At 49.1% G+C, this 16,092-nt stretch overlaps 1 protein-coding gene across 12 annotated transcripts in view; it reads right to left on the bottom strand.

Moving 5' to 3' along the window:
- The window catches only part of LOC100714370 (nephrocystin-1-like), a 182,379-nt gene that overhangs the window by 125,748 nt on the left and 40,539 nt on the right, over positions 1-16,092 (bottom strand). For 3 of the 12 annotated variants that reach the window (XM_063229993.1, XM_063229994.1, XM_063230000.1), the window contains 3 exons: positions 13,575-13,648; positions 9,095-9,139; positions 7,244-7,672 (listed from right to left, as the gene is read on the bottom strand). The exons of 4 other annotated variants lie outside the window; for them this stretch is intronic. In XM_063229993.1, coding sequence (XP_063086063.1) covers positions 7,400-7,672; positions 9,095-9,139; positions 13,575-13,648 — 392 coding nt within the window. In that variant the 3' untranslated portion in view covers positions 7,244-7,399. Of the gene's footprint in view, positions 1-7,243; positions 7,673-8,641; positions 8,837-9,094; positions 9,140-13,574; positions 13,649-16,092 lie in introns of those variants that run through there. 5 more of the 12 variants (XR_010040808.1, XR_010040812.1, XR_010040807.1 and 2 more) reach the window with 4 other exon arrangements.

Here is a 16,092-nt window from a genome sequence, read left to right as displayed (position 1 = left end):
ATACAGTGTTACCCTCCTGTTTTCAAGTTTCACATGGCGCATCTCAGAGTAATCATGGGTTTGAGCTCTTGGTTCTCAGCCTTTTTCCCTGCAAACTGTGTGTTTTTGAATGGGGTTTGCAGAGCAGAGAGAAGAGGCCAGACTCTCCAGCGTTCCTTGGTGTGTCCCTGGGTGGTAGGTGAGTAGATGGTCCATATCCTAGTGCTATTGCTGCTGCTATTCTGGACACCCACATATCACTTAATGCATTTCAAATATCCCACATGCATTTATGTCTCATTTCCTGGCCTTAATTCCCTAGTGACAATGATTAGTCAGTGATTTTGCCTTCCAGTCATCTGTCGTATTTCATGAGGGAATTTACCCCAAGGATCCCAAGAGCCATGGCTGCTCGGGCCCTGGTACCCGACGCTGGGACCCCACGGTGAGCCCTGCTTTCCCCACAAAAACAGGTCCCAGAGACTGAGACAACTTGTCTCCAGCTTCCAACCCCTAGCCTTCATTTTCCTGGTCCTCCTCCCAAATTCACATTTTGGGGGGGTGGTGTCAATGTTTCACTATCTTTTTCGTTTACCTTTAAAATTATGACTTTTTTTTTTTTGGAGACAGAGTCCACTATGCAGTTCAGGCTGGCCTTGACCTCACAGCTGTCCTCCCACCTCAGCCTCCCCAGTGCTGGAATTACAGGAGTGTGGCACCCTGCCCAGCTGTGTTTATGAGTTTTTATGGCTCTGCTGTAGTTCTAAAGTTTGCTACCTCTCATCGATGACTTTAGACCACTTACATTTAGTATTACTGATATTATTTGAGTACATCTACCATTTTATTTTTTATGCATTTGTATTTAGTCTATAGTGCCTTTCCTGGGTTCTTTTTTTTTTTTCTGGTCTTTTTCGTTTTTATCGGTACCGGGGATCAAACTCACGACTGCCTGTTTGCAAGGCAGGCGCTTATGCCACTGAGCTAAACCCCCAGCCCCCTTTCCTGAGTTCTTTTGGGTTTTTGGCCATTTTTAGCGTTCCATTCAAATCCTCTTTCATTCAGCGTTTGGCTATGGAAAAACAAAGACTAAATCTCAGCCTCTGCCACAATAGCACGCTAATCGTGCAGTCTCACAACATGCAGGGGACATGCGTGTCACTCCACATGCACCGCACTGCCGAGGCCCGCCTTTGACAGAAACGCCAACCCGCGTTTAAGGTGGTTTCTTTGGCAATCCTCAGGCAGCTCTTGCTAGATGCCAGGCTGGTTCTGAGAACTTTCCAGGCTACCCAGAGTTGGTATTTGCCACTTTGAGTTGAGCATAAAGATCTTAACCCCATGCCAGCGCCTGTTAATGCATTTGTCATCGTGTCAGAGGTACACAAATCAAAAGGTCCTCAGAAATGCCACAGTTTTCACTCTCAACCCTTGTACTGGAGGGAACTTCGGACGGAGAAGTCTGGTGTAGTGATCCACAGAGCACTCCCCTGTCACAGCAATGCCCCCGGCTTCCTTCCAGTGTATTTCCCTCTGCCCAGGAGCGTCCTATGGGATTGCTGTTAGAGTCACTTTGCTGGCAATGACGTCCTTCAGTTTTTCTCCACCTGAGGACATCTTTCATTCACCTTTATTCCTAAACAATACCTTTATGGAAGATGGAATTTTTGGCTGGGCTTTATTTTTTTTCTTGTAGCACTTTAAAAATATCGTTCCACTTCATGATTTCTGATGAGAAATCTGCAGTCAGAGCTGGGCGTGGCGGGGTATGTCTGTAACCCCAACACTCAGGAAGGCTAAAGCAGGAAGGTCATTAAATCTGAGCCTGGTGTTGACAACTTAGTGACTTAGTGAAACCCTGTCTTTATTTGTTTAGTTATTTATTTTTTTTATTTTTTAAAATGCAACCTTCAGGCTGGCCTTGAGCTCACTTTGTAGATCAGACTGGCTTTAAACTCACCAGAGATCCTCCTGGGTCAGCCTCCCAAGTGCTGAGATTAGAGACATTCGCCACCATGCCTGGTGTTTCGAGGCCCTGTGTTTAGATTAAAAAAAAATTTTAAAAGGCTGGGCTATAGCTCAGTGTGAAGGCCCTGGGTTCAGTCTCCAGTAACCACACACACACACCACACCACACACCACACCACACCAAAAGTTCTCTCTCTGTCTTTAGCTTTAGTAGTTTGGTTATGACAATTCCTGACCTTATCTTGTTTGGTAACTGAGCTTTTTGAATCTTCACCTGTGTCTTTCACCAAACATGGGGAGTTTTAACCATTTATTTCTGACCAAAATGTTCTCTAACTGTACTCTTTCCTCCTTCCTGACAGGAACGTTAGCTCCTTAGTATTGTACCACAGAGTCCTGAGCTCGTTTCTTCATTGTTTAAATCTCTTTCCTTTCTGTTGTTCAGACTGGGCCGTTTATATTGATCTGCCATTTACATTGTTATTGAGTCTACTGATGTATTGGGTTTGCCACTGGATTTTGTCATTTCGGTTATTTTTTTATTTGTTTGGTACGGGGATCGAACCAGGACCCTGTGCTTGCCAGGCAGAGCCGTGCGGCTGAGCCAGATCTGTACTGTCATTTTGGCTGTTACACATTTCCTGCCTCTAAAATCTCAGCTTGGCTCTGCGTGTGATTCATCTGCTCCCGCTCCGAGGTGGTCTGTCTCTCTGTTCATCGCTCAGGAGTTTGCCCTTTCTTTTCTGGAGCTGCCTATAATAGCTGCTTTTGTGTCTCAATATCAACTGTTGTATCCTCTTGGAGCTGCTACCTCTTGATTTTCTTTTTGTCTTTTCCCTTTGGAGATACTGAGATTCTCGTTCAGCTCCAAAAGATTCAGTAACTTTGGCTTGTATCCAGACCTTAACAAATAATGTGTCATGGGACAGGATTCTTGTTCAAATCCTATTTGAATACTGATTTTTCACTTGCTTTAGCAGGAGGCCTGCTTGCTGGGGGCCAGGCTGCAGGTTTGTCTCTCTCCTCTCAGCTGTGGCTTCAAGATCACTTCCATTTGTGAGGCTCTGCACTGCTGTCTTGGACTGAAGGCCAAACTGGAGCTCCATAGCTCAGTTCTGAAATCCCTGGGTATTAGCACAGTCAGCTTTAGGGTAAGTTAGGTAATGACACCGGGAGACATAGTAGCCTTCTGTACTTGACTAGAGCAGAAACCACTCCAGCTTGTGATTCTGTGCAAGTACTTTTCTTGTCACCCACTCATTTGCCAATTTTCTGTCTCCCCATCTGCGCACCTCTCTAGGATGTGAGCTTCAGGGGAGCAGCAGCTTTGTGCCTGTGGGGAACCAGGACATCGCACCACCTTTAGGGCTGCCTGGCCCACTGAGCATGCTCTGTAGAGGTTCAGAGTGATTCAGTCTCCCCTCCCAGTCTTCAGGGCTCTGGAGACAGCCGCCTGTCTCTTTTTGACTCCTCTTCCTCAAACTCTTGCCCCGTCAACACACGGCTCTACACATCGCTCAGAAGCAATCTCCAGGTTGCCTGGTACCAAAGGGTCAGGCCCAGAGAAAGCCAGAGATACCTGGGGGAAGAGCAGACAGCACTATCTGTAACGGGGATTACTTCCATCGAATGTGTCAGAAAATCCCCTCCGATCAGCTGTGACAGGGAGAGAATTTATTGCTTTGGGTCAGTGAGAAATCCAGAGGTAATGCTGGCTCTGCGTGAGACTCGGTCTGCTGACTCAAATGTGCTCCCAAGGTGGGGAAGTTGCAGGTAGAGAAGGACATGAAGGTCGGTCCGTAGGGGCCCCAGACGTCCCCGACCCTGGCTCCCCTGCTAAGGAGCAGGACAAGCTCTCCCTCTCCATGTCTCCCTGGCTCTAGCCTGCTGCTGTCTCACAGATCAAATTCACCCAACTGTCAGATGGGGTAGGCGAGTGTAGCGGGGTGCACTCAGGAGAGGCTGAGTGACGTGGTGTTTGTAGTGTTTATCACAGCTAGGGTGTGCATGAGCTTCAGGCTCCAAAGACGACAGCTGCCAGGAGAGAAGAGGGACTCTGTGGGCGAAGAGCTCAGAAAGCAGGAGCCGTGTGCATTGTGTGTATATGCGCGCGCGTGTGTGTTTCCCCATTTTGGCCTCCGTGAGAGGACAAAGGTCTGCCAATTTACTTATTGCTGGCAAAGCTGACATAAATGGGCAGGTGAAGGTCCAATCTGCTTTTCAGACACCCAACGCCACCACGTCCTACTGCACCTTGGTCCAGGCCACATCGCCCTGTCCTCAGCCTTGCCCCACGAAGTCCATCTGGCTGCTGTGTTCAGATCCCCGGCCTTCAGATGGCAGGTCTGGATTTGAGTTGCTCATTCTTGAGTTTCCCAGGAGGATGTGGGGATTCATCTAAAAATGTGTCTGAATCCACAGGTCCCCAGGGGCAGCTGGGGATTCAGTCCACAGAGGACGTGTCTGGGTAGGAAGAACACTGGCACACTTCTGCTCTGTGTTGCCACAGTGCTACCCATTCCCTGGCCGTGGCACTGTTGGAACTTGAATGTAATGGCAGGACGCAGAGATGCAGGGGTCTTCGAGCCACCTGACTGCCCTGCACAGTGACAAAGCCCTCTGCTGGCAGATAACACCTCCAGCTCTTCACTGAACAGATAGGCTTCTCAGCTGCTCCTGAGCCCACGCTCCTCTGCCAGCTGTCACTGATGGCGCTGGTTCCATTTGGGCTGTTCTGACCTCACACATGAGACCACAAAATCACAGAGCTCTGAAATCGCCCTCCTCTTGGGCTGCCACCCCTCATCACGCTGAGCACCAGGCTCGGGAACTGCGAGGAATTTCACCTGCAGTGGATCTGATGAGAAACACTCGGCTGGTGCCAAGAGGTCTCGAGGCTGGGAGGAACAGGTCCTGCCCCACCCCTTGCCACGGTCCTGCATTAGGGAGTCCCAGCCCCAGGGCAGGCCACAGTGACAGTCACTGCAGGCGAGTCATCAGCATGGGCCGCAGGTCACCCCATTGCTATTCACCCGCCCAGCTCTCAGGTCAGCTCAGGGTGGCCTACCCTGGCTCATTGACACCAAAGTGCCAGGACTGGTTTTCAGGATGTTTCTGGCTCCTTGACAGCCCCTTCCTGTTTTGGAAGCTAAAGAGGAGCATTTGAAAAAGAGGTTTCATTTTTTTCTTTTAAATCCCACCAAGATTCCACTGGTTGAAGAGAAGGTGGTCAATCGGTGGCAGAGACATCTGTCCCCTCTACTCAGACTAACATGCCACAACCCTCAGATTTTGGCCTCAGCGACACTGAAGCTGTTTTCTCTCCAGTCCCTGTACTTTTCTCATGTGTCAGAAACTATGACATTGTCCAGGCGCATGACACATCTTCAGAGCAGCCTGGATGAGTCTGGAAACACACCCTCAGGCCAGTTCGTCCTCTCTGACTCCATCCTGGGAAAGGAATCCACCAGCATGGTCAGTGGTTAAAAACAGAAAGGCAGAACCTAGGAAATAAAGGTTCTGCAGAGAAATGAGTCACGGGGGGGGGGGGTTCACACAGCCTCCCGTTCCTTCCGGAGAGGGCCTTGGGGATGACGAGACAGCCACTCAGCAACAGTGTAGGAACAAGTCCCTGCTTCTGTGGAGGGCATGGTCCTGGGGACAGGAGGCTGTCATCTAGAGGTACCCCAGGGGGCTATGTGGTGATGGCAAAGGTGTCTTGGGCATCATCAGCACCTCACCTGTCACTGAGGGAAGACGGGAGGGTGGAGGGAGGGGGTCTCCCCAAACGCACTCTCAGAGACATTGTGAAGCCTCTTTTCCAAGGCCAGGTTCTGATGATCACTGCTGTGGCCGGTGACCCTCCATGCCATGCCAATTTCCAAGACTAAGGACTGCGTGGCTTGAGGGTAGAATTTAGGTGTGTCCCCAAACCTCCTGTGTTGGAAGCTTGGTCCCCTGTGTGGTGATGTGAGGAGCTGCCAGGACCCTTAAGAGGTGGGGGAGGGAGGGTTAGGGCAGTTGGTTGGATCTTGGGGTGCTGCCCCCAGCAGGGATGAAGGCAGGTCCCATGGGGGCAGCTCTTGGCAGGGCAGAGCAAGTTGGGGACAAGTGCCCTCCCTGCTCTGTGGGTTGCCATCCTGCCTGCCGTGAACTCCAGTGGCCTTTGCCAGAGCCTAGCAGATACTGTGCCGCTCCCTGAAACTCCATGGCTGTGAGGTAAACACCTGTTTTCTCTGTAAGTGACCCTGCTTAGGTATCCTGTCATAGTGGTAGCAAATGGACTCATACAAGGACCAAGTTTAGGTTAACGGTTAACTAGGATGTGGTACAGAAATTTAACAACCTGACAGATCTCTAAACATACCTGCCTCTTTTATAGCAGAATGCTGTAAAAAATCTCTAATGGTTCTAAGAGTTCAGGTTACACCCTTTCCCAACCAACCTGTCATACTTTTCTTCAAATAGTGTCCTCAGATTTTATTTGCACACAGTTCTTAAATGCTTGCATCTCATGAATAGAAAATGACACCCGGTCTTCAGTGTGCATCAGCCGTGCTACCCACTAGCTCTGATCTCAGGCGAGGATCTCATGTGCTGGCCTGGGCACAGCAGTAACAGCAGTAACATGGAGAAAACCAGGTCTTCCTGCTGCAGTGGTGGTGAAGACCACTGAGCCAGCCAGAACAGTGCCAGTCGCACAAAAGGCACTCCATCAATGCCGGCTGGTTCCACTCATCAGCTGCTACCATTAATTACAACAGCAAGGCTGGACTTCTGCCAGCAGCCACAGGTTTATCTGAATGGAGAAAGACCCGATTAGCTCATCTCTGTACTCTGGAAGGGTGAGATAATCCCACTCTCCAGGCTTGATTTCTTTTTTTTCTTTTTCTTTGGCACTGGGAATTGAACTCAAGACCTTTCACTTGCCAGGCAGGTGCTTATGCCTCTGAGCTGTATTCCCAGCCCCTTGATTTCTTTTTGACAGAACACACATATTGATTTTAAAAGGAAAAAATGGCTAATTAGGGGTAAATCATATTTAAATATCAAACTGAATTGAGTGATTAACAGACGAGATCAATTTTGCTAGTAAAACTTGTAAATTTATATATATTGGCTATGAAATTCTTGTCAGATATGTGATTTGGAAATATCTTCTATTTTGTGGGTTGTTTCTGAATAAACATAAACTTGGCTTTTCATAAGATCTGGCTTATGTAGAAATCTGTACTATCAACTTAAAACTTAAGTAGTTGGTTTTTGAAAGTTATCTTCAAATTGAAGTATAACAGTATTCCTTATAAAATTGATTTTATTTTTTAAAAGCATTCATATTATTAGATAAATATATCTTTAAAAATATCATCTGTACAGAAAAAGAGCAGGTCCCAGTCAGAATGGGTCACTCTGGATTCTGCCACTTGGTGAGAAGCCTCCCCGTGGATCACCCTCAGCTGGGACTCCTCCTGCCCGCACCCAGGAAGTCGTAGGCCTGCTCCGAGAGGTCGAAAGGCTCATGGACTCCGTCCTTGGACAGCAGGGCCTGCAGGGCACCCTGGTTCTCCTGGGTTTGCTTGAGGAAGTCAGCGATGATTTTCCACCGCGCAGCCTCGGTCTCCTCTTCGGCCCACCGGAAGGGGGGCAGCAGCGTGGAGTGCAGCAGCGGGAGCACACGGTCGTGGTAGACCAGGAGGAAGCTGGCCTTCAGGAGCTCTCTGTCCCTCTGGGGAAACAGCGGCAGCCAGCAAGAGTAACCGTGGGTGGAACACATCATTACGCTTAAGCAGGAGATTCTGACCCTTGTTAGTTAAAAGCCACCTGCAAGGCGCCATGGGAGAGGTGCCCTTTGTGCCTGACAGCTAAAAAGCCACCCCAGAGCACAGCCGGGGGGTTCCCTGAGACAGTCTCCCAGTGTCTCCTTGAGTGTCACACACTCTCAGGAGACCACGGCATTGCCATCTAACGCTGGTGACAAATGTGTGGTTCTGCTAAGATGCAGAGCAAGGTCAGCTGTGTCTACTTAGCCCAGTGACAGCATAGTAGAGACAACTGTCTGGCTTCTGTAAGGGAGGGACAGATGTACACATGGGGTCCAGAGAAAGGAGATCCAGGAGGTAAGGATTCGGTAAAATTCTAGCAGTGCCTGGGCTGGGAAGCGGGGGTCCTGTGGTCCAGAGGGCACCAGAGCCTCCCTGTATCAAGAGGATCCACCCAGCCTCGAGGCCATCAGGCCATGGCCGGGGCACAAGGGGCACAATGGCTGAGGGCAGAGCAATCCGTATGCAGCACTCTCCACCCAAACACTGCCCTGACAACACTGAGGTACTGCAGCCTGCCTTTTAGCAAAGGTCGTGTGCCAGCTGTGGGAAAGGTCATATAGCAAAGGGAAGCCCAAGTAAGCTGTATAAATAAGTCTGTGGTATATTTATATGCTGTGTAAATAAGTCTATGGGATATAGCACCCCCAGCAGTCAGAGTTTTCGGTTTGCTTGTTCTCCCACAACCCTTACTTAGATCAACACTTCAGATAACCAGCACTTTAGATCAGGAAATGGCAAACAGGACCACGGGGAAATGCGTCTGTGTGTACACAGGGCCTCAGAGGTCCGAGGCCAGCCTCAGTCACTTGTATCCTGGCGGCAGAGGACAGTGCTTGTTGCCAGATGTGTGGCCCGCAGGGTGAAATATTTACCACCCGGCCCTTTACAGAAGTCGCCTGCTGATCTTGGGTTAGCGCAGTTGAACCGCTGCTCATAGATCCATGCGACTTCTGTGATAATCACAGTTCTTCTAAGTGACACGAGCGGACCCAGGCACTTGTGAGTATGGGACACAGCCCAGGCCAAACTCATCTTTCCTTGTCCCCATGTGATTTAGTTGTTGGCAGCTGGAGGGAAATTTTTTTTTTTAAATCAGGGATATGGGATAGCCAGCTGGAGACTCTGGTTTAGAAATTCCCCCTTCATTTAAATAAACCTCAGTGACCTGAAATGACATTCTGGAGGCCATGCACACCCTTCTTAGAATATGTCTTTGAAACCGAAATAGCACAGCTACCTGAGTAAGCGGGGCTATGACTTTTTAGCTAAAGAACATGCATGCAACCATAGCACTACAGAAAGTCCCAGGTGAAAAATCGTATTACCTTCTCTGATCTTTTCAGTGTGCTTTCTTTCTCAGCCCATGAACTCTACAAAAGCCAACAGAAATATATTAGTTTGAGTATTCACAAATCCTTGCAAAACTTGTGCCACTTTATGGTATAATAAGCTTATGAGCAGGGCTAGAAATGCCACTCGGAATCTACACACGCCAGAAGCGACTCTGTCATTAGGTGTCCACTGCTAAGAGTGTGGAACAGGACTGACTGGACATGTCTGACCGGCGCAGCTCCAATGAAACAGGACACAGGAGATGCTCTTGTGGACGACAGTTAACTGCTAGTTTATTTAGGCGGGCTCTGGTTTATATATTCGGCCGTGACCAATCACAGGCTGCCACAAGGAAGCAGGGCGGGAGTGGGATGTAGGCTCCGGCTACTATATCCAGCTGTGGCCAATCAGGAGTTGCCACAGAGTTTGGAGTGAGCACGAAGTGCACACGGGTTGGCTAATTTAAGGAGGGACGTAGCGCATTGCGGAAGCTGGCGTGGTCCTTAGTCCCGGGTGGGGTATGGTATGTTGAGCGCCTGCGCCCAACAATGTCCATGAAAGATACCTGTGTTTTTTGTTTTGTGTTGTGTTGTTGAGACAGGGCTGTTATGTAGCCTAGGCTGGCCTTGAACTGTGTAGTTCTACTTGGTATGATCCTCCTGCTTCAGCCTCCCAAATACTGGTATTACAGGCATGGGTCACCATGCCCATTTTTAAGTCAGAACTAATTTTTTAAAAACTGTCCATAATCCCAGTTCTCTGGAAAGCTGAGACAGAGGGAGGAGAGTAAGTTCAAGCCCAGCCTGTGCAACTTAATGACTTAGCAAGACCCTGTCTTCAAAAAAGAAAAGAAAAGAAAAGAAAGGAGAAGAGGGATTGGGATGTAGCTCAGTGTGAAAGCTCTGGGTTCAATCCCCAGTATTGGATCAGAGGGAAAAAAAGAAAAGTCGGTGTGCAGACACAGCAGGACAATGAAACAGAATTAGGCTTCTAAATAGCTTCTCAGGTAAGCTATCAACGAGAACAGACACCACCACCAAATGCCGAGCTCCTAGCAATCCTGCCTGCTGCGATGATGATACTGGCTGGGGTCAGACAGACTGAAGTGGTTTTGCAAGTAAATAATTCCAATCTGTCCACAAGACGTCACAAGAGCTTCTTGAGAGAAATGAACACCCAGAGTTCAGCTGATCCCACAGAAACAGGAACTGAAGCCTTTCACAGAGCAGACCTGGGTCTGGGTGGAATGTGGCCAGGCTGCCCAGCCCAGGGCCTGGGTTGTGTGTATTTGTGGGAGTCTTCCTGTTGGCACCTGATTTCCTGGGCAACCTGAAAGCACTCCGCCAAGGAAGACATTCCCCACGGAAGGAAGGGGGCGCCAAAGGGCCCTTTTTCACTGGAGGCTGGCAGGTCCCAGAGGGCTCCTGGTTACCCCCTTGGGGATGTGGCACCCACCCTAGCTCCACTGGGCTGTAGGTGCTCAGGAGCTTGCAGAGGACCCTTAGGAAGCCTGAGTGCCTCATGAAATGGGCCAGGGGCCGTAATTATTTTTAAAATGCCCACCACAAAGTGAACTTGGCTAAGTGCATACCAGCAGGTCCACACACTTCAGTGTGGATTTCAGGAGCTATACAGATAAGTCACTCAGGGGATTCAGACTTCTTGTATGGAAACATGGCCTCCTGTTGATAAGTGTGGGGCTTCCATGCTATTGTTCACTGGGTCACCAGCAGGCGGTGGGATGCTTTGCCAAGACTGAGTTGGTGGAGACAGAAACCATGTGTGGCTCACCTCTTCCCTTCTGGAACAAACACAGCCCCTACCTCACAGCTCCCGACCAGGGAAGTGGAGTGGGCCTCTTCCTTGTCAATGCCCTGTGACAAGTGGCCCGGGTTCCTCAGGCAAGGGCAGCAGAAACCCCAAGGACAGCCCTCCACTCTCTTTTCCTGCAGCTACTCACTTCCCAGGGTGCTGTAAGGTGGTGGGGCTTCCCCCAGCCTGCACCCTTGGGGGGCTGTGGAGCAAGTATCCCACTGAGTCAAGCTGGATGGGACTGCACTGGCCACCCAGTCCCCCTGAGCTTATCCTGAGTCACACAGTTGGCCTCGAGGGACAGGCTCAGGAGTGTAGGGCTAACTACTCTTGTTACTAATTTTCATTATTTGTTATACAGGTAACTTAAGAAAATACAGATAAAATAACCCAGGATCAGAGGTGATCGCTGATACCTTTCTTTGTCTAGATCTCATAGGCAAAGATCTCAAATGAATTTTTTTCATTTAATAAAGAGATTTGAACGAGTTTATGTCTTTTTTGGTTTTTTTCCTTTTTATCGGTACCAGGGATCAAACTCACGACTGCCTGCTTGCAAGGCAGGCGCTTATGCCGCTGAGCTAAATCCCCAGCCCCTAGTTTATGTCTTTTCTTCTTTTTCCTTTCCAGTACAAGGGGCTGCCAGGGCCATTACACTGAGCCACATCCTCGGCTCTTCTGTATTCATGTTCTTTGGAGCCAGGGTCCTCCTGCACTGCTAAGCTGCCCAGGCTGGGCCTGAGCTTTCTTGACCAGCCGTGGTATATCTTGGTGTATCTGGGCACACGCAGAGTTGGCTGACAGTGCAGCTCTGGTGTGGCCCCTGCTGAGCTCTGTGCCAGCCAGGGCTGTGTCTGAGCCACCTGCTCATGGAAGACAGGCAGATTTTAGACCAGCTTAGCATTTGGGTTCTTTCTGAATGTCGCATCCTGAATCTGCCTGGTGCACACCTAGAGAAATACCAGGTGTGACTGAAAGACACGGTGAGTGCTTAAATTTTTAAAAAATTTTTACAGTAAAAGACACATTGTTCTCCATACCCCTCACAATCCTCCCTTTCACTTTGGACGTATTTATCCCACCTTTCTGGCCACCGTCTGAGGCAGTTCTGAGTCCTCTTCCATGGCTTCCGTGGTGCTGCTGGCTGCCTTGAGGTCCTAAATCTACTCAAAACATTTACCTTTCATGGTCATTTTGACTTTGGGGAAGAGCCAGAGGTCACACAGGGTCAGATCCGGTGGAAAGGGTGGCTGAGGACACTGTGAGCTGCCTTTCCACCGGATGGCACGTGGCAGCAGCATTCACTGTGCTTCTGATCACGCCCCATAGAGCCATGGAGGATGACTTCCAGAACTGCTTCAGAAAGTGGCGAGAGGGATGGGCTGAGCGTGTCTGCAGCAAGGAGGGGACTGTTGCGGGGGGCTTAATGACAATGCGTCTTTCACTGGAATAGATTTTTTAAAAAAGCAAACATGTGCTGTACATTTTAATGGCCCCTTGTACTCTGAAATCTTTGCTGAATGAATGAATGCACTTATGTTCTGAAAATGAATGAACATGATGACACAAATGATTTTGGAGGGGAAATAAGACAAACACTGCATTACCTAACTACAGTTCCACGTGAACCCATTTAAAATCATAGACTATCATGTACTATGAACACTTTCTTAACTCTTCTTTCTCTAAATGTCGCTGGAACTGTGCACGCCCCCTGCCTCAGCCAAGCCAGCGCATGAATCCCGTTCAAGGTCTAGTGTAAATCTCTGAAGATGGAGCCCTTCCAATTCTGTCAGGCCCGCCCAAACCCCCTCAGCGGCAGAGCTCTTCCACCCCCCTGCACTGCCAGCGGGTCAGGCTGCAGCAGACTCTTCCAGGTTACCTGGCCCCAGGCCCCCTCATCACCTTCCACATAAAGACCCCAAGATCCGCCATGCTCCCTCACCAGCACTCTCGATTCCCTCCTGCCCCAAACGGTCTGTTCCTGCTGACCACTCACCTGCAGGGTCTTCACCCCTCGGCAGGTTGAAAGTCCTCTGTGGCCCCAGCCCTTTATCTTCTTTAAGGCAGCAGGGCCCCGACCCACATTCACTGCCTATTTTAAATCTTCAAGGCCCAGGATGACACTTCCCTGTCACAATGCCGCATTACCAATGCACGGGTCTCGCATGAACACAGGACTGCTAGTATTTATTGACTCTGATATTTTAGGCTGAGCCATGTGAAACAGTTAAACGTGGCTGAGAATGAGAGATTTCGTATGGCTCCACCTAACATCAGTGCTATTTCACACAGCAGACGGTACGTGTCAAATTAAAAATGATACGCATGTCCTGGCTCTTCCCTGAAAACGCAGTTGATTCCTCTACCAAACCCTTCAGAATTTTTGCTCTTAGGACACCATCACAGGCTCCCGCAAATCAAGGAACAAACAGGCAAGAGAGTGCAGTGTGCACACAGCAGACTCCACCTGCTTGTTGGGAAGTGACATTTGTACTAACACTGGAAAGATTGAAGCTGAGTCAGGTAGGCAGTGGAGGGGACGGGGAGACACCATCCTCCTGCGGGAGGAAAACAGCCTAGGGCAGGAGTCTGAACCCATTACCACGGTGTGTTCAGCCACAGATCCAGCTGGTTTCCAGCGTGGAGGGCGCTACCCACCCTTAGCGCGTCCATCACTTCAGGCTGCTCCAGGAGCTGGGGGAAGGAGGCCAGCATTGGGTGACTGATGAGCTCTGAAAGACACAAGAGGAGAAGCTTACGTGAACTGCATTCACTGTACCTGACTGCACCACACACACGCATATTCATTCACATTAAAATCACGGTACCAAATGATTTCTTGATAACACCTTCTATACACTTTAACCTCCACCTCTGCCCCTCCCTATACCTTGTACAGGTGTGCCAGGAAAGAATTCAGTGAAAGGGTTTTGGCCCAGACAGGACTCTGTAGCCAGGAAAGCCTCAACCAGAACCAGGAAGCCCCTGTCTCCCCCGCCCCTAGGAATTTACCTGTGACGCCATCTTCCCGCCCCTGGGGATTTACCTGTGGCGTCAAACCTAGGACCAACGGGCTACCTGTGCTTCCCTAATGCCCCCCTTAGCTTCCATCCCAAACTGAGGCTACTTATGTGCCTCACTCCACGTGTTCCATGGAGAGATCGCCGACCCTGGGGCGGAGATGCCACACCCCGGAGGATCAGGGTGTCTCTCTCTGCATTCTCAAAATAAAGGTCATTTATATTTCATACTTATCTTTTCAGCCGCCGCCGGTCCTCCCCCACAGTTCTATCATTAAGAACAGGAGAGTCTGGTCATGTGACCAGATATTGTATGGGGAACACTGATACTTTATCATGAATAACGGCACAGAAGATGTAGTACAAGACACAGCAGCGGGCATTTGTGGGTTCACTGGTACCTCTATGCCAGAGCACCTGGACCTGGTATTGCTTCACAAACAATGGGGATTTACATCACACAGCTCTGGACACCGGGGCCCCAAGATTAAGGCACTAGTTAAGCATTTAGTATCTGGTGAGGGCTGTCTTACTGGCCAGTGTGGTTTGTATTTAAATGTCCCCCCAAAGCCACCTGCAGGCATGAAGGTGGCTGAGTCTAGCGTTTGTGATTGGTTTGTTGTCTAGTGCTGGGATTGCTGGTGTGAGTGCTGCACCTGCCCAGGAGCAGAGCCAGCTAACAATATAAGGGAGGGAAGGAGAGATGCTTTTTCCTTTTTTGCCCTTTCTGGCCTGTGGTTTGCAGAATGGTTCCCCTTCGCCATGCCACCCTGCCTTGCAGCCAGTATGGATTGAAACCTCCAAAGTCTAAGTTAAATAAACCTTTCCTTCCTTCATTTTGAGCATCAAGTATTTTGTCTTAGAAACTAGAGAAAAGTAACCAAGATGCTGGCCCTTTGGAGAGAATGACATTGTGTCCTGTGTGGCAGAAGGCAGAAAGATAAGCAAGAAAGATCCCTGTCCATGGTCACACCCTTCTGTAAGGTCACCTGAGGCCACTCACGAGAGAGGAGCACTCTTGGTCTAATCACCTCTCAAAATCCTCTCCTCTTGACACTATCACAAGAGCAAAGCCTGGATTTCGGAGCAGACATTCAGACTATAGTAGGTACTTCTCAAATAGCAAGGGTGATACATTTGACAACACCAATGTCCTTAGAGAATAATCCTTTCTTTAGATCCTGCTAAGCTTGTTCTGCTGACCGACTGCAAACAAAGCCATCTGTCTTGAGCCACTCTCTCTTTACTGAGAGAAAAAAATAACACCCCTCATCATCTTTAAGAAGTAATGTCACTCATGAAGCTTTTCTAAAGTCATTGGCTGCTTTCAGTTCTATCCCTCCAACGTGAGCACAGGTTCTTGCCTGGGTGCTCAGACCAGCTCCTCTATCCAGAAAGCTCCTCCCCACACCCGCAGGGGTTGAACTCCCTTCTGAGCTCTCTTCAATAGTCCTTGCTCAGTGCAGCATTTCCTCACAGTTAATTCAGGCCTCCTAGCGATCACCCTCCCGCTCTGAGCATCTTCCTTCGGGGCTCTCATTCAGAGGATGGACAGCTTAGTCATGTGACTGTGTCTGAGGCCTGTTGTCCCACCAGGGTGGGGAAGACGCTGCCTGTCTTATTCATCCTGGGCCTACATAATGTCTGGCATGCAGCAGACCGCACATGTCAGCTCGATGATTTACTCAGTTCAAACCCCAGTCAATGAAGCTAAGCTGTTTTCCTCTCTGAGGGCTATTCTTCTGACACATGCATTTCTCCTTACAAGTAGCTTGTTGATTTCCTAAATAATCATTCAACTTTTGACTTGGAATAATTTCCAAATTCAAAAGAAGTTTCAAGAATAAAAACAGTACATAAACAATTAGAATATTCTTTATCTTGATTCACTGGTTATTTTGTTTTGAGACAGGATCTCACTATGTAGCGAGGCTGGCCTTGAATTCACAGCAATCCTCCTGCCTCAGCCTCTTGAGTGCTGGAGTCACAGGCATGCACCACCATGCCTGGCCAAATCACTGATTTTAAACTAATCCAATGACTCCTATATTTCATGCTCTAAGAATCAGTTATTTGAGGATTTTGTTTTTTCCCCAAATGACAACTTGCATGCCAAGTGCAGGGAGGGGGAAAGATATTCAGAGACAGATTTCAAT

Source organism: Cavia porcellus, unplaced genomic scaffold (genome assembly GCF_034190915.1).
Source record: "Cavia porcellus strain 051 isolate PalLab524CR breed Dunkin Hartley unplaced genomic scaffold, mCavPor4.1 scaffold_18, whole genome shotgun sequence".
Lineage (NCBI taxonomy): Eukaryota > Metazoa > Chordata > Mammalia > Rodentia > Caviidae > Cavia > Cavia porcellus.
This window is presented reverse-complemented; position numbering and strand designations above follow the sequence as displayed.